General features: G+C 36.3%; 1 protein-coding gene across 2 annotated transcripts in view; it reads left to right on the forward strand.

The window, feature by feature from the left end:
• Positions 1 to 24,168, forward strand: part of LOC136029903 (C-terminal-binding protein-like) — a 92,575-nt gene that overhangs the window by 23,835 nt on the left and 44,572 nt on the right. For both annotated transcript variants that reach the window (XM_065708401.1, XM_065708400.1), the window contains exons 3-5: positions 1,269 to 1,620; positions 7,195 to 7,319; positions 12,484 to 12,583. In XM_065708401.1, the coding sequence (XP_065564473.1) occupies positions 1,269 to 1,620; positions 7,195 to 7,319; positions 12,484 to 12,583 (577 nt within the window). The remainder of the gene's footprint in view (positions 1 to 1,268; positions 1,621 to 7,194; positions 7,320 to 12,483; positions 12,584 to 24,168) is intronic.

Below are 24,168 nucleotides of genomic sequence, written 5' to 3' on the forward strand. Positions count from 1 at the left end.
TACAAATTGATATGACCGTTACATTATTTATTTGAAATTTTGTGCCCCTAAAATTTTTGCGCCCAAAGCAGTCTCTGGTCACATCACAAACAATTTCTTATGAGGCTTACCCTTTAATGTATTCAGTCTGCTAATTTTTATTGTGTTTTAGTTGTTTTAGACTTTGCCTTAAATTTTTTGTGCTAATTACTTTGGTTTGAATCCTCATATTTGAAACACCGTTTGATCTTCTTTGTGCAAAAATAAAGCTCCTTGAAAGATATTTTGACTTTCATGTAATGGGATATGAAATGGGATTTTGCCATTTGTGTATATAGAAGTTTGTTGTCCGAAGATATTGTTAAATGATTTCCAAAAACATAGTATCTGTTTGTCATAGCCATTGTTCTATATGTATGGTCGATACTTTAAAGCTATAAAATGGTTCGAAACATGTGACCTGTCTGCAGAGTCGTATCCTAGATTTTTTCCTCGGGAGGGGGGGGGGTACAAAACTTAAAAAGTACATCAAAAATTTGTAATACTAACCCCCCTGGATACGGCCTTACCTGTCTGTAAATTTTTGAACTGATGGACACAATTCATGCCTTCATACAGAGATTGGTGGATGACACCACCTTTCTCCCATTCATACCTTCTTGGGAGATAATATTTGAAAATTTGGGCCTGTTGGCTTGTCTGAAGTAACATTTGCTAGCTGGAAAAATTATTTTTACTTCCATCCTTCCAAAGTACGACCATGTGTGTCTGTCTGAAGATGATACTAAGATAAGAACTGCCAATCCCCCCAAAGGCTCCTTATCGTATTATAAGGCTGCCTTCAGGGGGGGGGGCTTTACCGGGGTTGAACCCCCACCCCTCTGAAGTTTTTATCCAACCTGTAAAAATAGACAAAAATGCATAGAAACAAATGCTTGATGCATTTTGTAAGTTTTTGCCCCCCATCTGAAAAAAACCTGGATACGTCCTTGGTCTGTAAAGTAGGGGGAAGATACATGAGTCTCAGATAAAAATTCACTTACAGAGAGAGAGAGAGAGAGAGAGAGAGAGAACGAAAGAAAGAAAGAAAGAAAGAAAGAATACAGGAATTAAAATTGAATAGATATGATAAATTATGTAGGTTAAACAGATTCCAATCAATCATACGCAAAAAAGAAATAGCTTCTAAGAAGCCCAAAATATAATGATTTTTTTTTTACAAGCTAAGAGTGGCATTTTCGAGCTGATTATGGTACATATCCAAATTAATTTTTTCTTCTTTCTTTTAGGTTTTGAATGAAGCTGTTGGGGCTTTGATGTGGCACACAATCAGCTTAACTAAGGAAGACCTAGAAAAGTTCAAAGCTCTACGTATAATCGTCCGAATAGGAAGTGGAGTCGACAATATTGACGTTAAAGCAGCCGGTGAAATCGGGATTGCAGTGTGTAACGTTCCAGGATATGGTGTTGAAGAAGTTGCAGATACGACCCTTTGTTTGATTTTGAATTTATACAGAAGGACATTTTGGCTTGCCAATATGGTGAGAGAAGGGAAGAAGTTTACCGGACCGGAGCAGGTTAGAGAAGCTGCACAGGGATGCGCAAGGATACGTGGGGATACTCTTGGCATCGTGGGACTTGGTAAGAATCTCTGTTACTTTAAAAATCAATGCAGAATATGAGGGGACGTTAGTTCCGCTGCTTGAAATCTCACATTGTTATACCCAAAACGAAAATTCACCCTCTCGTTTTAGGTATAATGATACCTGAAACTTCCATTATGGTATGTTAGTTCAAGATTAGCACATATCTAGTCAGGATCGTATCTAAGATTTTGTTCATTCTGGGAGGGGGGGTACAAAAAATCTTCCCGTGGACATGTATTACATGTAGTAAGGGAATTTTTACTACTTTTGAATTGTTCGGATAAAAATTTTGGTAGGATGTGGTTGAAACTGTCCTCCCCCCCTGGATAAGGCCATATTTAGTAACCAATTCAGGACTTTTATGCTCAAATTCTTTGTTTAAAGTAGCCTAAGCATCTAAAAATTTACTCTTTTTCATAAATATAAGGTTAGACTACGTGGGATGTGGCGTTCGCTCACGACAATTTATGGGAGGGGGATAAAACGTATTTTTCAGAATCTAAGAGGGAAATTTGTCGTTTTGTAAATGGAAAACTCTAAAAAAAAAACATTTTTCAATGAAAATAACCCCCCCCCCCTAAAGGTATCGTTCATATTCTGGGAGAGGGTGGTCGGATATCTTGGGAACGAGTTTTCCTCTGCCTCCCAATTATCACCACTGCGTAAGATATGGGATTTGTTTCTCTCCAAGCATTAAGAGTTGGATATCTAATCTGTATGCTCAGGCATATCGTACCACTAGCAGTGGCGTATCCAGGTGGAGGGTTAATAAGATTCAGACTATTTCCCACCCCCTGATACGTGTAAAATCCCGTTTAAATATGTATTTTTCGGCTATATAAGGGCTGAAAGAGTCTTTTAATTTATCACCCGCCCTTTTGTTGGAGAAATCCCGGTTATCAGGTCCTGGATTATTCGTCTTTCTTACGGAAAGGTTCTCTAGTTAATGAGGATGTGTAAGTCTCACTAAAGCTTCCTAAGATGATTACACTATTTGTAAGAGGAGAAATAGCCTACTTTTGATGGGGAACAGCTTAATGATAGTCATGACTGAATAATTTGCTGGATTCTGAGAAGCCTCAATTATAATTAACTCATAAACTACTAATAAATTACAGTAATGTGAGGACAAAAAAGAAATTTGGCTTTTGAAAATCAATGCCACATCCCATTGAGTAATCTTTGAAGCACAGGAAGTGTTTTTCGAAAATTTAAACCCAAATTTCACATTTACTAGCTTGGCATAATCATTGATGCATAAGACGGGTTGGCTTATCTACAGCTAGTACCAAATAAATATGACCATTATTTGATTTTCTTTGTATTCTTCAATAGCCAAATATGGATCGAGGCTCGGCCTGACTGAATACACAACATTGATAACACGCAGGAACCTGTTTAGCTTTTATTTTAATGTATTCACACTTGCGTTGCGAAACTACTCTCTTTCTTTTAATTAATCACAACTCTAACTCTTGTTGTTTCTTGTCTACGCTCTCGGCGTCATTTTAAGGGGCTTCCAACTCTATTTTTAAGATGAAACTAAACCTGAATTTGAGGCAAATTTCAAATGGGACAAAAGACCAACACGTCATTGAAGGATTATGGTTTGCTTTTCATATAGATAGCCTCTTCTCCAAAGGCTTATGGGAACTTGCGACTTATTGGGTGCTGTGATGTGTTTTCACCCCATCAAAACCTTCTTCTGGTATGATCCATGCAGGCTTTTAATTAGATCGAGGCGTATTGACTGTAGCACACCATGATCCTCCTAAGCAGTGTCAATTCATAAAAGGGGGGTGGGTGGGTGAGGATACTATTTTTTGTAATGAATGTACAAGAATACTTGTTTTAAGTTTTCTGGGGGTGGGGTTGATTCTTTGGTGGAATTGCCGACTAGATATTTTACACAATCTAGGGAACAGTTATCTCCTCCTGAATTGGCACCCTTGCTAGACAAGGGTATAGAGCTTGACTGCGGTAACTCAAAAGACGTGTTAAACAACACAATTCACAGGAATATGAGAAAAACTAAGAAATGGGTTATGGGGCTCTTGAATCTTATTGCTATTAATGATAAGTTATTTATGCACATAAGTATTTAGACATGAAAGTCGTGGCAAAAGATTGAAATAATAGGCTCCGTGTTCTAAATATTTCTACGCGTGAGACAAGACGATAGGGTCTGGTTCAGAAAAGTATTCTTTAAAGTATCTTGAGAACCAAATAAGATGCAGACAGGGGCAGGTTAGGGGTATTGTCCCTCAGGAGGTTGGAATTTGCACTATTTACAGGGTTGGAGGGGCAAAAAATCCTAATGGAGGAGCCTTTTTATGTTTTATATCAAACAGGCAACCTGAAAAAATTAAATTTTTCTTTCCTTTCACCCTTTTCCTTTTAATTGTTCTCTCCTGTTATTGAAACTGTTATTCAGTTTCAGGATTGGGTTACGTGGGAGGATCTTTCCATGGATGAATTTTTCACGGGGAAAAGAATTTCCATGAAGGGGGCGCTGGATTTGCCAGCATTATTTAACAAAAAGTTGGTGTTAAAGCCCACGTGCAACAAAATAGTTCTAGAATGGGACTTCTCATCTGTCGATCCTTTGTGACAAATGTGACAAAAGCAAGATGTTCTTCAAATGAAAAGAAGGTGAGTCAGTCAGGTTTTTGGGGTGTGGGGGGATTTGTCTCTGTAATTAATCTGTCCAAATAGCACGAAAACGACCAATTGACAATTCCAGGAAAGTATGGAAATAGAATTAAACGATGATTTTAAGGAGTAACCCAAACTCGGGACGCTCCCCCCCCCATTTGCTCAATTACGTTCCTGATTTAAAGAAAGCGTCAACAGATTTCCTATCAAGCCATTTTACCCGGAAGGGAGGTTTCCCATTTGTATGTTCTTTTTCTCATCACTGCTGACTTCTGGATTTTTCGCAGGTTGATTTCCAGCAAGATATTTAGACTATACCACGCAGGGAAATCGCATGAGAAGGGTGAAAAAGTATTCGTGCTTTAACAAGAGCCTTTGTTTCGCCTTTTTTTTAACCTTTGTTTTTTGTAGAGCCCTTTTTTAAGAGCCTTTGGGGAATAGTAAAATGTAATATTGTATGTGTATTTCATGATGAATAAATCTTATCTTAATGACAACTTGCCCAGTCGACCGCCATTGAATATTTGCTTAAACAGTTTGCAAACGAAACTGTATGTATTGATGGTTCCAAACCAGGTATATCACCTCAAATCTCAGGATACTTACTCTCGTTTTAATGAGTGTCAGAAGCTTCAAAAACTTTCTGATTCCCTTCAAAAAGTCTGGACTATCCCAATCGTATTCATTAAATGTCCGCTATTCTAGCAATAACATTCCAAGTAAGGATATGTCAATTGTAATCCCCCCAGCAGGTGCGTATTTTCGTCGAAGTCCTATGTGGGGGGCGCTGTAGGAGTCGATTTTCCCGAGTCAAATCAAAGTGACCAAGTGAAAAATGAGCCATATAATACCTACAAACTGATCTGTTTCTGTGGATGCTTGAATTATGTAGGCTAATCTTAGCTTTGACAAGATTTTTAGACAACAATTTTCAATTGGGGGCAAAGTAGAACCTTTAGGGCAATTTCCTCCTTGCCCTATATCTAATTTTGCCCCTGCCCCCTGAGTCCTATTTTTGTAGCCAATATTACCATGCTCTAAAACTCTAATGTCATGCCGAACATAGCAAACGAGGTAGCAAGGGACAACTGAGTCATGTTCAAATGACATTAGTTTGGGTATCAAAAATAACTTTTAAAAACGTATCAAAATTAGTTTATATGCAATTTTGTAACGTTTTTACGAGCCGGACACTCATTTCGGGGTGGGGGAGGCACAACTCCCTTAATACCCGGATACGGCCTTGGTTACTAAATAGCTAGCCCTGTTTAGTTTAAACGTTGGAAAAACTCGTATTTGAAATTCAGAAGGCAGACAGGATTATATATTATCATTAGCAATTATATTGTTTGTGTAGAAAAAGCTATCCTTTGCTTTCAATTAAGGCCTAATTAATATTGATTAGGTGGAAAGATGACCGTATTCGGGGTGGGGAGATTGTGGTCTACTTGAACAAAAGTAGCAAAAAGAAATGTAATACATATCCAAAGGAAGATTTCTTTTTTACCGCTCTTTCCCTAAACAAAAATCCTGGATGTAAAGACAATTTTGCGTACTTACCAAATTATTACTTTCTATTTATGCATATGGCTAAATTTGACATGTCCACGGTATTTTTCTGGAGGGGAGGGGCTTTAAAAAACGAAAATGAAATGTTAATTTGGTGGGTGGCGGAATGGAGCCAGGTCCCCTTTCCTTGCACCCAGGGGTGAATCTCCAGCACTTTTATTCGGGGAGGGGGGCAAGAAGGGTTCATATCTGGATAGTCAACGGGCATGGACTGTATAATATTTTTTCCAAATTATTGGGGCAACTGCCCCCCCCCCCCCCCCCCCAACGACACTACGTGTCTGGTCAGACGAATATTTGAAGTAGTTTTTCGTAACTAAGCAACTTCAAAGAAACGAAAGTCCCTCAAAATTTTCTGTTTCTGTCGTATGATGTGAATTTTGGAAGACTGCACTTTGGGAAGACCTTACTTTTCTGTTGGTCCACCTAAAAACAGCAATCAACAACTGAAATTTACAACATTATCTTCCGCCAAAGCGTTTTTTACAACTTCACAAAGTACAAAATATATTTAAAATTCCAACCTGTCGTGCGAGCTATTTGGCTAAGTCGACAGCTGCAATCCGAAACGTGTCCTGTTACGTAATGTTACACCCAACGAAATGCAAATCTCTCACGCAATACTGCCAAAAAAAGGGCCTGCTTTTTGTAATTAAGTTTCTTGTTTTCCGCTGAGAATATGGAATGTATGATATATAGCTATAAAATAGAACTGCTAAATGCTTGTTAAGAAAAAGATTAAAATTGTTACTTCCAGTATATGCATTATGCAGGGGGGGGGGGGGCACGACTCCCTCGATATTTCCAGTTTTCAAGTCTCCTTCCACAATCTTATGTTTTAGTAGAAAGAGCCTGTTTTATTTTTGTTATAATATTCCCTTCTTAACTGGGGCGAATCTCCAACATTTTTATTTGGGGAGGGGGGCAAGAGGGGTCCATATCCGGATAGTTAAGGGGTGTGGGATATATAATAATTTAAGGGAATGGTTTTACTTCTGTCAGTGACAAAAATTTATTGAAGCGGATTAAGCTATTTTAGATGCTAGTTTAATGTGATAAATGCAAAATTCTGACCAAAGACATAATTAGAACAGGTCTTTGTGTAGACTGGGGCCATCCCTGTTCCTCATCATGGCTGGTTGTATCTACTTGTTAGTAAAGGAACATTCACAATGGGACTAAGATTTTTCTGATTGACTGAAGAATTCTTTGAAAAACTCTGGTTGGCCTAAATTAGCGCTTTGAAATACTATGATTGGCCTAAATTAGCGCTAGCTTAATCTCAGTGTTTTTAAAATCTCATTGTGAATTTAGCATATCATTTCTTATTTTTACATTTTTCCAGGTCGAATCGGATCTGCTGTAGCTCTACGGGCCAAAGCTTTTGGATTCAATGTCGTTTTTTACGATCCTTACCTGCCAGATGGAATGGAAAAATCCCTCGGTCTTACCCGTGTCTATACTTTACAGGTAAGTCTTACTTTCTATTTAGTGAACTCGACTAATTCATTACTCTGGTCTATTTTTACCTGGGGGGGGGTAATAAAAAAGAATGAATTAAACTAGAAATTCAAGAAAGTTTAGAGCTTCAGGGGAGGCGGGTCCTGAGGCCCCCTTCCCTGTATCTGAAGCCAAGCTCCATAGTGCTTAATATATTGAATTTTAGTTAATGTTGCCCCCCCCCCCAGGGAGGCTTTATTGATGTGCATTTGTGAACTTTGCAGGCCCTAACACCTATAGCCAATGAATGTTTCTAATCATATTTGAGCGTATCCAGGATTTATTTTGGGGGGGGGGGGTTACACAAACAAACGGGTAAAAACCCCATTTTTGTTATGTTTTTACAAGTCGGACAAACATGGGGGGGGGGGTGGGCTCAAACCCCCTGATACATCCCTCCCTCTGGATACGACCTTGCTTGAGCGCATACTAAACTTCAATTTACCGAAGGATGTGCTATTCAGATATAACATTTAAACTAAGTTCTTTATTGTTTATGTTTTGAGGTGACGGCTAATTTTGGCTTGCTGGACCCTGAATTCGGCCTTGTGGTAATGGCACCAAAAATAAATTAGTTTAGCAAGAGAACAGTTATTGAATAACATGAATAAATTAATGCCGGCTGTTGCAGTTAAGCGCATTAAAAACTATGGAACATGGTCTGAACTTGGCAACAAATTACTATCACGCTGTAATTTAAGGAGTTTTCGAATAATGTTCATCCGCTACGCATTGAGGTAATCTGAAAGAAAACAGGTCAAAATTGTGAAGATAATATACTGGACAATCAGGACCATTGACTAGCTAGCGGTAATGCGGACAAATTTGTCAAATTGAACGGAATTTAGCTGTATGCAGGGGATTTGACCAAAGTTACGCGAGGATCTGTTCCAGTCTCCCCGGATAAATTCTATGAAAAACACTAATTTACACTAAATCCAGATATTCACACCCATATACATTTTATAAACCCTGTCTTTCATCCTTCCTCAAGTGTGGCTGGGTACGATGATGTTTAGGAAGAAAGAGGGCTGAAGTAGTGGAGAAAGGCACATGGGTAGTTTTTTTCAGGAAGGAACAAATAATACCGACAAAATTATTTGATAATCGGAATCAGAGGTACTCAGACATTTAAGATTTTTGAAGGGGTTTGAGCCCCTAAGACACCCCTTGGGTATATCCGCGAGGAATGAATAAACCTTTGATAAAAAAACAGCATATCGGTGTGCAGACAGCTCTAAAGGGAAAATCTCGACCTTGGATTGGTGGATTATTGAATATGCAACATTGAAGACACCTCTTACTTCTTAAAATTACGATCAATTTATAGCTAAAACTTAAGACGGTACCTCTAGTGATAGTTATCAGCTTCATTCTTTTCTCAGCTAAGCCAGGTTGCCGCATAAAAAAATCTAAAGACCGCCTTTTGGTCACAACAGAGTTAATTTGAAAGAGAAACTTTGTTTTGTCAAACTTGAGCAAGACCCAGAGCTGGAAAACGGAAGAATGTATATGGGTTTAAATGTGACATATCGGATAGCAAAAATGCAAGTGGAAAATTTAAACTATTTACATATAAGATGCGGCAACGTTGTAGCTTAAAAAGATTTTGGAAACTAAAAAGAGAGAAAAATTAAATCAAGAATATCTGAGTCATGTCTTAATAGTGCAGTAAGACATGGTCTATCGAAACATATATTTCAATAGAAAGTGTGGTATAATTCTAGTTCAGCTACTTTTTGCTATCTCGGAAAGGGGTTAGGTTAAGAAAATGAAACTTTCACGGATGGGTCTACAGACTAAAGTTAGTCCCAGGAAAGTATTTTGTAGTACCTACCTCCGCTACTTCTCCCTTTAGAGGGCAGTGACCTTTGATGGCCTTTAAAAATCTTTGGGTTTAAATCTAACATATTGGTACGCCATAATGATAAGAAATCCGAACCATCTATATAATATTTGGCAACCTTGGAGCTGAGAAAGATTTTGAAAGCAATAAAAGAGGAAACAATTAAAACATGAATCTCTGATTATATAAGTTCAGTAGCTCAGCAAGGCATAGTGTATAAAAACAAGTATTTCCATAAGAAGTTTGTAATAATTGTGAAGGAATTTAGCGCAGGCAATATAGAAGTCTAGGGTTTGAAAGAAATTCAGACACCTAAAAGGACGAAGGGTCGCTCTCCAGAGCTGTTTCTAGGGGGGTAACTGGATCAGCTACCCAGGGTGAAGTGGCTGGGGGATTGCACCCTTCGATAAAACTTTTCACTTTGATTTGGCTGTTTCGCTTTTATTGAGTGGATGTACACCGGTGGCGGAAGCCAGCGCCCTCTTGTAAAAGGACCGAGCGAACCTCAATTATCTAAAGAGAGCCATTCCACAAAAAGTCTTATTTATTGTCGGTTCATTTGTAGTTTTTCAGAATGCAGACCAGTAACATGACCCATCTATGTCATTAAGAATTTTGCATTCTCTTCGAGTTTTAGATTTTATTCATTTTGTTGTAACCCCTCTAGCGCAATAATAACGAGTTATACTTTATTGGCATATTCAATAACTCCCAGTACCATAAAAGGTTTTTAAAAATGCTTTTGAAACATTCATGCAATCCGTTGCTTTTAATGAGATAAGAAAAAAAATCATCCCAAATACGGCAAATTCTTTTTTCAAGTTGATTCGTAGTGCTTAAGACACACACCCATTGTGGGGTTACTAAAACTTGTCAAACGACTTTTTTTAATATTGCCTCTGGGGAATCCGGTTCGTCTTGTAGATCATTCAAACTATCCGACCATGCAAAACTTTTCATGGAAATTAAAGCCTATTGTGTATAGAAGTGACATGACAGCGGGTATGCTCAGGTTGGTCTAATTGTAGTCTATGAGTAACCATAATATAATTCATGAAGGTTAAATAAAATGTATTTTAAACCTTAGAATCAAATAGGAAATTTTTTCAGTTTCATCCCGATTGAAGAAAGGAAAATCTAAGGATAGAGATGCAGAGGTGCGCTTGGAACATGAACGTGTCGAGGAGTTGGGGACCTCGGCTCCTGGACACAATTTAAATTGTACCAGATATCCAGACACTTCTTATTCAAATTGTCAAGTAAAATTTGTTTTATTATAGCCCCTCCCCCCGAAAAATTATCCTTGCGTTCGTGCGGGGTCAGTATTTAAAATTCTATTGAGAACCAACCACTATGAGATTGAAGACTGAGCATAACTTTTGGTAAGTGATGGGGGAGAAAAGGGGATGGAAATAAATATCTGCTTTAAGTGCCAACCGTGATGGAAGTGCGTAAAGTGTGGCGGAAACTGTGCCAAGCATGGCGGAAAGTTGACTTTCTTTGTGTGAACTCAAAGATAATTAGCATAGCATGAGTGAGATAAACTACTATGTAGGTATATTTTAATTAAATATTTAATATATAGAGTTGTTTAGGTTAAGTATTTAATATAATGCGTTCTGGGCGGCCTGCTTTCCATAATTCTCGGTTATAGTTTCCATAATTTTGATATTAAAGTATTTGGTATATTTCATTATAATTAACTTTTGAGTGTGGTCAGTGTAATACGTAAGTACCATTCCATGTACGGATTTGTCACACCTTCCGGAAAAAATTCTTCAAACTCCTCTACAGATTGACATATCTTTAATACAACTTTGGTTCATTATTTATTAACACTATCCTTCCTCTTTAACGTAAGAAACTACTAGGTTTCGAATTGTATATTGCAAGTCTTCGCTGGACTTGAACCCAAATAACCCAGTAAATCATTTAAACGCACACACCCCTTTACGTACTTCATAAAAGCAGGAATAAATGAGTCTTCATGCAACAAAGATTACTTTAATACTTAGGTCCAACAGATACTCGTTTGTAAATCTATTACGAGTTTTTATCTATTTTGAACTTCAAATGCAAATATCTCGAATAATGCTGCCAAGTTCCCTAAGGCCAAACTTTTTTTCGTTGTATCTTTCTCTGTTGCCAAAAATATAAATAAAAAAGGCAAGCATTTAGGTTGTGTCACGATTTTTGGCATCTTGAACAGATAAAGGAACATACGCAACGAAAACAGATCAAGATATTACAGATCAAGTGAATATTCGAGCATTTAATGTATTTTTGGGTGGAAATTACGAAATTGTGCTCACAGGAGAACAGCAATTTTTTTTTATTGTGATGGGGAATATAATTTTTAGTGGGATCTCATATATCTCAAAGGATGCAATTTTAGGCAGCATTTGCAGTTTTGTTGATGCCCTTTTGGGCCAATTTTTGAGTGGGACGTATCTACATACGGGGATTCTCCCTTGAGATTGACGTGAAGCCCTCCCTCTAAACTCAGATAGCGTCATCAAATGAACTTTTTGCCCCCCCCACTCAGGAAAATTCCCTGATACGGTACATTCCTGATCCAGTGACCTGATTCATTCACGAAAATTTAGGAAGTATGGCAAAATATTGCCATAAATATTTTTGAATGTGTAGAGGGTGGGGCCCAAATTCGTTTATTTATAATTTTTTTTTCAATTCAAATACCGAATAAAACATTTCTTAAGAATGCCCCCCCCCTGAAAAGGTATTTTTTGAAATTTATGAAGAGTTTAAAAATATAGGGCAAAGATTACCTCTGCCCCCCCCCCCCCGATTAACACTACTGTCCTGATCTACAGGCCCTTCCTGATGAACCAGCGTTCCCTTAATAAATCCTTCGAAGCACAGAGGTATAAAAATATATGAATTCAAATATATATTGACCTAACGTTCGTAAATCCAGGTGAATACAAATACTTCCACCGAAAAGACCAGAAAATTCTAGTTCCCCTGGCAGGTCTTTTATAGCAAGGAAAATTTAGGTTATAAACAGTGGTGTAACTAGGGGGCTGGAGGATACACTTGCCCTAGGGTGCAGTATCTGTTGCAGCGCAATTTAGATAAACATGGTTTCATCCCTAGAGCATTTGTGAAGGGAGGGGGCAAAATTGGCATCGCGAACAGACGCCAGAAAACCTACTTGTGGCTCTTTCCTTTAGGCTATTGAACTAGGGCAATATATTCAAACTTTCATATTCATTGAATTTAACTATTAGTGCAGATACATGCATAACACCCTTGTTTTATTTTCAGGACTTATTATTCCAATCTGACTGTGTTTCTCTCCACTGCACATTAAACGAACACAATCATCATCTCATCAACGAATATACAATCAAACAGATGCGACCAGGTATTTATAACTAACACTTTTCCAATTATGTTCTTTTACTACTCCGTCTATTTTCTTATTATCCATTTGTTTATTTTATTTATTTGTTTATTACCCATCTATTATTATACATTTGTTAATAATTAAATCTTTTACGAAAGTACATCCTCACCTTATATTCCCAAACGCTTTAGTGCGACAACAGTGCAACTTTGCAACAAACTATGCAAAATATTGCGAAGTTGCAAAATTATGCAAATTTATATAAGCAAAAATATATATTTGCTTTTAACATTTTAGTATCAGCTAAATAATAAATATTATTTATTTATTAGACGAACACAATAATCGTCCCATCAGATGCGACCAGTTATTTATAACTTACAATTTTTAAGTTCTGTTTATTATTTTTGTTTATTTATTTACTATTCAACTTTTTTATATACTATCGTAATCTTGCCCAAAATCAAAATGTATTACAATATTTTTGAAAATTGAAAATTATTTTTGAGCCATTACAATTTGAAGTAACAATATAAAGGGATCAGGATAGTAAAATGTTATTATTAAAATTGTTATTTGAAAAGTAATTATTGTTTTGGAAGCTATCTAGATAATATCTAGATTCTTAAAAAGGTATCTTTCAAAAACGGGTACTAATGTGAACTATGATAAAAATTAAGGTAAAAAAAGTAATGGTAGAAGAAATGAGGAAAAAATATATATTTACTTTTAATATTTCGGTATCAGCTAACATTGCTGATTACCTATTGTACATATTGTCATTTTAAGAAGAGAAATTCTCATTCTGGAGAAAACAGCAACAACTAAAGTTCTGCTCCAGTTACTCTTTTGAGGGAGGATGGAGGGATGGGTAGTCGCACAGCTAGGGGGACAAATTAACAGTCTTCTCAAAAATAGGCTTACCAATCGCTATTAAGGATTTTCCATATCACAGCCAAGACTTCTAGGGGGGACTACCCTCTATCAGCATCGCCCGTATAATGCCTGATCATGGATTCTAAGATACACCATAATGAGTTGTTACAAGACATCCTCATAGTAAAATAATAGATCCCCTTACCCCCTGGTTCAAATTTAGGGACACTTTTTGAGAGAAAAGTGAATTTCAGCGTTTTGGAAGCAGTCTGATTCCTAAAGATTTTGGCTAGTTAAATGGTAATTCCTTTTGATTAGTTCAACATCCCCTTTTTTACTTTTTTTATATACTGAGTGCCTGTCATCAAATACATATTTTTGTATAAAGAAAATCATTAAATGTGTTGTAAACTATCATTCTTTGGGCACATGCAGGCCTGGGCCCTCTGGAGTAGGATCAAGGAATGTTCATGGAGAGGGAGGTTGAAAACACAAAAACGTGTATTTAAGGTGGACCGGAGTCCCCGTTCTCTAAGTCCTAATTTTTCCTCAATTTTTGGGCGCTTCTTGTTCAAATTATCAAGTTCGCTTTTGTTTCTTTCCAAATTGTTTTTTTTTCCACTCCCTTCCCAAAAAATTCCTTCGCGCATTCCTGGGTGGAGGTGGGGGTGATTTGGGAATTTCCCTTATCTCATTTGTCTCTGTACACATGAATAGAGGAAGATATGCTGGGGGCTAGGTGGTCTGGTACACGACAGTTAAAACTAGCAAAGTGTATGGACATTTTGTTATGTGAATGCATTAAAATTTCATCTCTAACCCCTTTCTACCCATCCTTCTGTTTTGAAGTCTCTGACTGAGTTATGGCTAGACGTACAAGAGTGATTTTCCCAGGTAATGGAAACTTTGGAATGTTTTGATTTGATCCTCTTGTTTTTTCTGTTTTGACGATCGTTCCCCCACCTCATTTCCTCTATGCTGATGACCCTGGGAATTTTTTACCCTGTACGCCAAATTAGGGAGTGGTATATGTCAATTGATCTTTTTTATTACAGTATATTGACCTTCTAAATTTTGTTTCATGTTAATGTATAAAAGCTATGATCAATTTCACCCCTTCCCTTAATTTGTGTCCATTACTCCATTGTTTTTATTCTGTGACTGTTATTATTCTTTTATATAAGGGAGTATCATTCTTTTGTTGAAATTAAACCGGTCAACTCACCTTTGGATTTAAAGGCATCAGTGCCTGAAGGCCAATAAACTTGACTCTTTAGTTCACATAATCTACCCGCCTAAATTATTCGATGATGAAACCAAGATTGATAAAAAGGAAAGTGAACTGATTGTGCAATTGAACTGATTGTGTTTGTCTACCTTATATCGAATTTATTTTATCTATGTTTTCTTTGACAATAAATTGGACCAGTAGTCACAAATGTGTATATTAAAGCGAATCCATGTAGGCCTGCACATAGACTACTAACGGTTCCAAACTTAGTTTTTTTTTTTTTTTGGAAAGGCCTGAGTATCGCCAATCCAGTTTTAGTATACTCAAATTTGATATTTAAGGGTTGTTAAAACTCTTTCGAACTTTTTACAAGCGGCCCCAGCCAAGAAGGTATCCAGGATTTCGTTTGGGGGGGGGGGGGTACACAAAACTTTAGAAACGCATTAGAAATTCGTTTCTACCAATTTTTGTTACGTTTTTACGAGTCAGACAATTTTTTTTTGGGGGGGGGTCAAACATTTAAAATCCCTTGGATACGGCCTTGGACCCAGCCTCCTAAGCAACGTTTAAGGAGTAGCTGTGGTCCTTGGAAATTTGTACCCACTAGATCAAAGGGAAACGATTTGGTAAAAAAAAATTGCATTTAAAGCAGTCCGTTTTTTGTACGTGGGTACACACTCAGGAAGTGAAGTTAGGTTAATCCTAATGAAATATACCAAAATATAATGAAAATATAATACTTTAGAAACACGTTTGGGCTATATATTTGCACATTAGGGGGTGGGGGTAAAGTATAACGGGTCTGCATGCACATAGTCCTTAGTTCACTGTACCTAGTAAGTCAAAATTAAGAAAAATATTTTTGCTCCTTGGACAAATCTTAGGTCTATATATAACTGTAAATTGAATTTTTTCGAGGTTTTTCTTATGGCTGTTCTAGAATTGCTTATTTTCTAGTATATTATCTCATTTTCGTCAATGCTACCACGAACCGAGAAAACAAATGAGCAAAACTAATAGGCTGAGTCTGGCAATGCTCTTCGTCCATAAAAATCCAAGCATAAACAATTTTGATTCCAAAAGACAATTACACCTTCAAAGGAGAGCTATAGCGCCTTCGAGCCATACCAACTGTTTTGTGCCTCATGTTTTAACTTATTTTGGCCCTTTTTTTTTGCTTTTTTTTTAAATTTTACGTCTACAGTCAAAAACTACTTAACTGCGTATGGAAGTCTTTTTCATTGGAAGTTGTACTACTGATTTTAATAAAAAAAAAATATATGATATTTATGGTTGGGTAACTCCACTTAACCAATTCAAATAATCAAATTTGATTGTCACTGTCCTTGGTACTTAATAACAAGTCGTTTTTGGGTAAATAAATTAAATCATATTAGATTAACTAGCCAGAAAGCAGACCTAGTTGGTTTCATATCTCATTTAAATAGATGGATGAATTTATTAAAAATCTCTAAGGATGTAACAAGATAAAAATATACTAAATATACCAAGGAAATCATTTTATTTCATTAAGTTGGCAATTATATTTAATTTTAATATTTCTTGGCATGGAATCCATTCCTCTTGTGACACACCACTACCTATGATTGTAGGATTTTTTGAAAATTAACTGAATTAGTTGTAATAAATGACCATGAAACTGCCTTGTCAGTCTTTCTTTGAAAATAGTACTGTATCTTCTAAGTATGAGTTTCTTCTAGTTTATTCGTTTCTAATAGTTTAAAGTTCATCTCTAACGCTTTTAGTTTAAATTTTCTCAAAGAGCCTCTTTTTTCCGAGAATTTTCATCGAGACTAAAGTTAATTTCTTTTTCTTGGAAATTTTTTCTGGGTGTGCTGAAAAGAAATTATTAAAGCAATCGGGAAAAGTAAACATGTTTAAAAGAATGTCAGAGATAGAAATTGTGCAAGTTTTTGTTATTCTGTTTTTTGGAACATTTGCAGTCAAAGCAATAAAATGGTGAAGTGGAATACAAATTAAAAAAAATACCATCTAACTTCGTATTTAAGTGCTAATTAGTAAAAAAGCAAAGTAGGTATAATGCCAGAGAAAAATCAAGTGAGCAAAGAGAATATGGCGTTATTTCTTACCTTGTAAAACATAATCTTTTGCGAATATTTAAAATTTTTAATCCGGTTGCCACTGCTCTAGTTGGCAGTTTCAAAGGGCGGCAACTGGGGCATACTCAAACCCAAAGTAAAATTAGATTGTGTTTAGTACATAAAAAATAATATAATCAATGAAAATCCTTCCTTGTTTTTCTGCTTACCAGATACTTCTCAAACCATATGTTGTTTTTGTTTTTTTCAATGACAATGCAAGAAAACATTTTTTCAAAATTTAGGGGATGGACAAAATTCTAGAGTAAAATTAAGCCTAGCTGCTCTGAAATAATGGTAGCCAGACCTGAAGTAATTATTTTTAAAAGTTAAAAATGCTGTATTCTTTCCGAGATTAGTTGAAAGGGAATAGCCCAAGAGTCAAATATTTCGACTTAATTGACAAAACTTTGGACAACGCAAATCAGCTTTTTGGTGACGCGGCTCCACCGAGAAATGTGGCTCGATAGAGAGGCAAGAGATAAAATGATGCATACAATTTATTTTTCGTTATCTATCTCTGCTAATATTGTTGTGAATTTTGTATAAACTTTACCAAGTTCTTGTTTAGTTGTGCTGCGATTGACAGTAAAAGGGCTTTTTTAAACTGATGACATTGTTCAAGAATCAAAATTTATCTCAAATGTACCTGTTTTCCTAGGATCTATACATGTGTCATTGAAGTAGTGAAATATTTTTGTCCCTTTAGTAGATTTAAAGGAACTTACGAAAGCAACCCCCCCCCTCCAGGATTTTGCCCTAGATCCGCCCCTGGACGGCACGGAAAAGAAGACTCGGAAACAAGGAAAAACCTAGGAACGGTAGTAATTAGGAGAAAGACAGGGTATAATGTACTGATTATACCTGTCGAAAAATTAAATACAGTATTTAGAAATGTCCAAATTGAGGAAAGTAATTACAAACCAAAACGATACGCTAAAGCAGTGGTCTAGCTAAATTTTTGTCTCATTTTGTTCAAATTCATTTTGACAAGTTGGAATGGGGAAGGAGCATCTTCCCCTAGATCCGCCCCTGGACGGTAGGGAAAATTAGACTCGGAAGCAAAGAAAAACCTAGGAACGGTAGGGTTTAGGAAAAAGATGTTCAGGAGAAAGTTTTTAATGTTTAGGAGAAAGATTAAATACCGTATTTAGAAATGTACAAATTCAGGAAAGTAATTACATACCAAAGCGATACGCTAAAGCAGTGGTCTTGGTAGATTTCTGTTTCATTTTGTTCAAATTCATTTTGACAAGTTGGAACGGGGAAGGAGTATGTCGCACTCTTGCAGCTAATTCTGCTACGGGTTAGCAATAACAGTGATAATAATTCATTAGGAGGATGGACGTTCCAATGAAGGAAAATATCTTTACACAGTCATCATGTTGGGAGATTTCGTGTTTTTGGTAAGAGCTGAAATCGAAATACCCCTCACGGCAATGCTACTGGCAGAAAGCATAACAAAAATTAACTTGTTCACCAATTCGTTTCATATTCACCTAAAAGTACCGTAAAAGGATATAGAAAATATAAACAAAATAATTGTTTGGTAGCCCACTTCATTTCAATTATTGAAATATTCATAGTCACGACGCAGGGAAAAATATTCATATTCTCTGGTATGTAGAATCGTTAACTACTTCCTTAATTATTCTTATCAATAAAAATACTTTGTCTAAATTGAATTTTAAAATATTTCTTGAAAAATAAACATGAGATAGTTTTTATCATAGGTGCCAACAACCAAATCTTTAGAGGAGATCACAGGATTAGATCAAACTATGCTTAAGAAGTACAATATTTTGTCCTATATCCGATTAATAGTATTCTGACTTGTTTCCGCAAGTTCCCATGAGTGTCATTTTGAAGTCCGTGACAGGAATTCCACCTGTGTCATTAACAAGCGCCCATATTTAGCGTGTATGTAATCAAAACAAAGTAGTTGAACTATTGTATCACCGCAAATAGGTACTTACACGGAGAGGTGAGCCTCCAAACACCAAAATTTCTAGTTTATTTTGAAAAACCCGTAGAATTTGTCGACTGTCTATTTATTTGTCCATTACCAAATCTTCTTATTGGATTTGTCGAGGGGTGCCCACTTTTCGCCATCTGGTGTACATCTCAACTCCACGCATGCCGCAAAGATCTGCCACACTTGGTACACTTCAGTCCCGCTTGGTATACGCGATTTCTGAAAGTTTGCGCTCTTTCGGAACGTGTCTGCTTGTTTCCCCGTCGTCGAAGCTTAAGACCACTTAAACGGATTCCTACATATGTGCAGGGTCGCCAACAACTCTCTCGCTCACGCAGAAAAAGGTAGTATGATGGGCTCTCCCTAAGATCGGCATGAAACACCCCCTACCAAAAGAAAATTTGGACCGAAAGAATCTACTCTTGTCTTGCTTTTTCCTTTCAGAAGAATTCCTGGTATTCTCAAAGCTTGAAACTTTTTCCACCTATGACCATTGTCCTTGATGTGCACATCCGCATTTAGGAGAGGAGGGATGCTAGGGGACTGAAGAGAAGGCTGTCAGAAAATGTATTTTTGGACTAAATAGGATATTTATAAGGATTATTGACTACTTATTAATGTTGGCTTAGTTGGAGTTCGGGCGAAGGGTCTTTTTGAAGAATTTTTAGACCTCTCCCTCGCCTCAGTCAAACAGATAAAATAAACTTCACAGAAACGTATTAGAATGACAATTGGGATTTTGCGGATAATCCTATCACTTTGCACTTCTCGCCCAGGGATAATGTCCTATCCCTACTTGCTACACTGCTTCTTTACTATTCTCGAGTTGAATGATATGTCAATACGCTAACCGCCATTAATAATCTGCAACGGTAGATTGATATTCGGTAATCAAACCCATTGTCCTGCAAAAAAAATGAGTCATGACATTCCATTTTCATCGTTTCTTATCATTCGGCTATTGAGTGGTGCAATCTAAAGATGTTTCTGGCACGAAACCTTTATCGTCATTGTTTAGAAAGCGAATGGAATATTCTTTTGAAGATTAAATTAATTTTAGATAAATGATCAAATGCTATTTGCGTGTTTAGCTGAGAATACAAGTAGTCCTTTATCTTTCTTAGAAACGGGGAAGTTGCATAATATACTAATTACAACAATTAAATGTATTATACAAGAGCAGACCCCTGTTTGGACGGGGTTGAAGTAATAAAAAAAAATGAACACGTTACATAAAACATGAGAAATTATATCAGAAATATGAGATTTTGGTGGAGGGCAAGGGGCGGAAGGGCATCCCCTGAATAATTGTCGATGCAATAGACGTCTTTTCCCTACAGATGTTTAATTTTTCAAGTCCTGTGCTTGGTCTAACGATTTGACGAAAAGCCTAGACTGTAGGGCTTGAGCCATTCCGGTGGTTCTGGCATAATAAGTCAGGGGTTGTGGAAGGCTTGATGGATTCTAATGGATCTTGAAACTGATTGAACTACTACAGGACTTTGTTACATGGATTTCAAAGATCAATGTGAATGACGTTCTCGCATAATACTGTATAAACAACCGTAGTCGTCGGAGAATAAGAGGGAGGAGTGCCCCCCTCTATATGCTGTAAAGCGGCGTTGTATAAAAAGTTTAAAATCCTCTGGCTTAAACAAGCTTTGAAAGACATTTGGCAAAATGTTTTTCATATAAGTCTTGAACCTATTTATAATATTGACCCATTTCAGGGGTCACCCCCCTCCCCACTGGAAAATAGAAAATTTGTAGTAAGATACAACTGTTATGTTTTTGACACCCTCCCCTGGAGAGTCAAACTGTGGAGGGGGTTTATTCAATTTTCAGAAGCCACTTTATTGCATAGTGTTAATGGATAATAATGAGGAAGAAAATTACTCTGAAAGAAATGGATTCCTTTGATTGTTCACCGCAAACCCTAAAACGAACAAACTTAAAAAAAATTAGTGTAGTTGTTTATGGAAAGAATAACCTATTCTATTCCTTTTCTTAGAAGAAAAAAAAAACATTCTTTTTCCGGATAATGTATCTGGGCTTCATTTACAGAAGTATTTTTTTTTTCACTCTTGACAGTTCGCTTTTTGTTTTATATTCACAAGTCGGGAGAAATGCATAGAGCAGACGAACAAAAAAGATGCTTCAATCATGGGCTTGACAAAAAATATTGATTATCGCAAAACGCGTGCTTATATTTGGATTTTGGACGGCCGTAGGACTAACTCAAAATAACTGAATAATTTCCACTGAAAAACTTATTTATTAGAAGCAGTTAAGAATTGAATAAGTTTGGCTTGAAAATTAGTTTGTTTTACGGTTTTGTGTTAACTGTACACATATATAACCTATCAAGTATTGATTGGTTGTCTATTTGAAGTAAATAAATATTTTTAAAGATTTATTGCAAATTTAAAATCAGCATCTCTAGCACGTAAATATTTTTTTTTCACGTTTTTTCCCCAGAAAAATTGAATCTCCCTAAAGCGATAAATTGATCAATCTTTTTATGTAATTTCCCTAAAAGGTAATTTTCCTTTTTTTTCTAGTTAATTTCTTAAATTGAAGTTAAAAAAAGATTTTTTGCAACAAGCTACTAATGCAGATTTTGGATATATTTTTTAACTTTTTTTTTAAGTCAAAATAGTGAAGAAAAATTTAATATCAGATCTATTACGTAAATATTTTTTTTTCATGTTTTTTTTCCAAAAAAATTGAATTTCCCTAAAGCAATAAACTGGTAAATCTTTTTGGTTAATTTCCCTAAAAGGTAATTTTCATTTTTTTTTCTAGTTAATTTCTTAAATTGAAGTTAAAAAAAAAAAAACAAACAATTTTTGCAACAAGCAACCAGTGCAGATTTTGGATATGTTGTTTAACTTTTTTTTTTTTAGTCAAAACAGTGAAGAAAGTATTTTTTTATGAATTTGTTCTTGGTTAGGCCACTTTTTTCATACCTTTCATACAGTTCATGGTAACAAACTGCAACTCAGCCCTATATTAACCGAAACTCTAAAAAAAATGAATTTTTAGAACAATTAATGCATCACAAGAATTGGATTTTCTGCTGATTCTAACTATACAAAATTCTTAAGTTTAATGTTACCCACCAAAAGCTACGAGCCTGAGAAAATTTGCCTGATTTTCGAAAAAGAGGTGGAACACCCCAAAAAAGCAAGTAATCTTGCTGGTGGTGTGATGACAATCACACCATCAGATTCAGCATATTAGAGATCTCCAGTGTAGCAGTTCCAAGATTCTATTCGCAAAAATGCAAAATTTTGTATTTTTGCCCGAAGAAAGTTCATCGATGCGTCTTTATTTTTTTGTCTTTGTTTTCCTCAGGCGTGATTGTATCGAGTCAATGGTCCTAGAAGATCGGGAGATGGCTCGTTCAAACGAAAATTAAAAGTTCTAGTGCCCTTTTTAGGCTACCATGAAGATTGGTGGGCAACTAGATCCCCCCTCCACGTCCCTTTTTCCTCCACATATATCCGATTAAAATTTTGACAAAGCCGCTTGGTTCAGCATAGATGATATGACTCCTCAGTCCTCATATTCTTGGGGAAAGGGTTGCAACTTATATAATTGGCCCAGTGTGAACTTATAGTGTTTGTTTTTGGAAATTGTATGGACATTTTTCGGGGGGGGGTATTCATGGGGAGGGAGTTTTTGGGGAGAATCTGTCACGGAGGGAGGAGTTGGACTTCCCGTCATGATTTAAAAAAAAATCAGAACTAAAAAAGCAAGGTTTATCAACTGAGAGTAAGGAACAATGTTAAAATTTAAAAAGCACAAAAATTATTCCGCGCGCGAAGGGGCGCCCCTCCTCAATCTTTCGCTCATTACGCTAAAAGTCTTATTGCTTAAAAAGTAGTAGTTTTAAAAAGTTTTATTGCTTCTAATTCCGATTCAACAGATCTAGTGTTTCAGCAGTTGTTCTTGCACAAAAAGTCAAAGTTTAGCGTAAAGAGCGAGGAGTTGTGCGGTTTAGTTTCAGTTTGTTTTAACTTTTAATGTTACCCCTTACTTTCGGTTGAAAAAAAAACCTTTTTTTATTTATCCGCTACTAACCCGTACCGCCGACCACAAGCTTCAGAGAAGTACTTATCAGAATACTCTGTATTCAGATTCGAGAGCCAGAAAGTACAAGATTCAGTTTTCGAGACCAATTTTTCTCTACTATTACAGTAGTTCCACCCTCTAGGTTGGTTACGGCCGAACTTTCGCTTGGTTGTGTGTAGTTTTTCCCCCCTGTCTGTAAACTTTCTGTGGTGGCATGCATCGGGTACCTGAAGCTATCCTGCCCAGCGAGTTGTTTGTCTAATTATACAGTCAGATTGCGATGAATGTTACGAGTACAATATATTTGTTTGTAGTCATAATACGAATAATTATTGGGGCTTCTGTTTTTGTGACATTAATTTTTAGAATAAAAAAAAATCAATACTTAAATAATAATATAGTTTAGAAAATATAGACGAAAAACAAAATGTGGGACTGGCGACTCTCATGAGCTGTTAAAAAATCGTGACAAAATCATGAAAATGATGCTGAAAGAAAATGAAAAGTATGTTAAGATTGAAGGTCAGAACAAAGGGAGGCCACTTCGGCTAGGGCCAAAGTCCTGAACGATGCACAAAGACGACAATAAGTCAAGAGTTTTGGCTGGTTAAGAATAACGGAAAGGGCATTAAATAAATCCATTCTGATGATTCCTCTCTTACCTAAGAAATGTGAAAAAATTTCAAACCAAAATAATCCATTAAAAGAACCAACTTTTTATCTCTTTAGAAACATAAAGATTTTATTGTTATATTAAATTCATTTTTTAAACATCGCAAATAATTCTTCATTCTGACAGCTGTGTTTTTGTTTTATGTTTATAAGTTGGTAGAAATCAATAGAACAGACGAACAAAAAAGTTGTCTCCCTTCAATCGTAAGAGTTGACAAAACTCTTGGTTCTTAAGCCAATCTTTTTTATTCGGACTAGCAAATAATAACAGAACTACAGTTCATTAAGAGAAAGCATTATCTGTATCAGGGGATTCCTATTATCTGATCGTTCTAAGAAGTGTGTGGAATTGGAAAGATATGGCGGTTTTTCGAATACAATCTTGGGAGGAAAGCGGGCAAAAATACGGAATATTGGATTGACGCGACATCTGATTGCTGAAGCCGTCAATAAAACACAATTTAAGAAACGAAGAACGTCTCAAGGAGCTCGAGCTGTTACCTGCAGTGACCTTGCGAACAAAATGCAAGTTTTGATTAATTTGAATGGTCATCATAAAAATGGCTATTAAAGATTATCCTTAATTTTGTACTTATTTGTCCTTTGCTCGTGTCAGTGGATCGTCTAATATACGAATCTCATTAATAAAAAT

Source organism: Artemia franciscana, chromosome 8 (genome assembly GCF_032884065.1).
Source record: "Artemia franciscana chromosome 8, ASM3288406v1, whole genome shotgun sequence".
NCBI lineage: Eukaryota > Metazoa > Arthropoda > Branchiopoda > Anostraca > Artemiidae > Artemia > Artemia franciscana.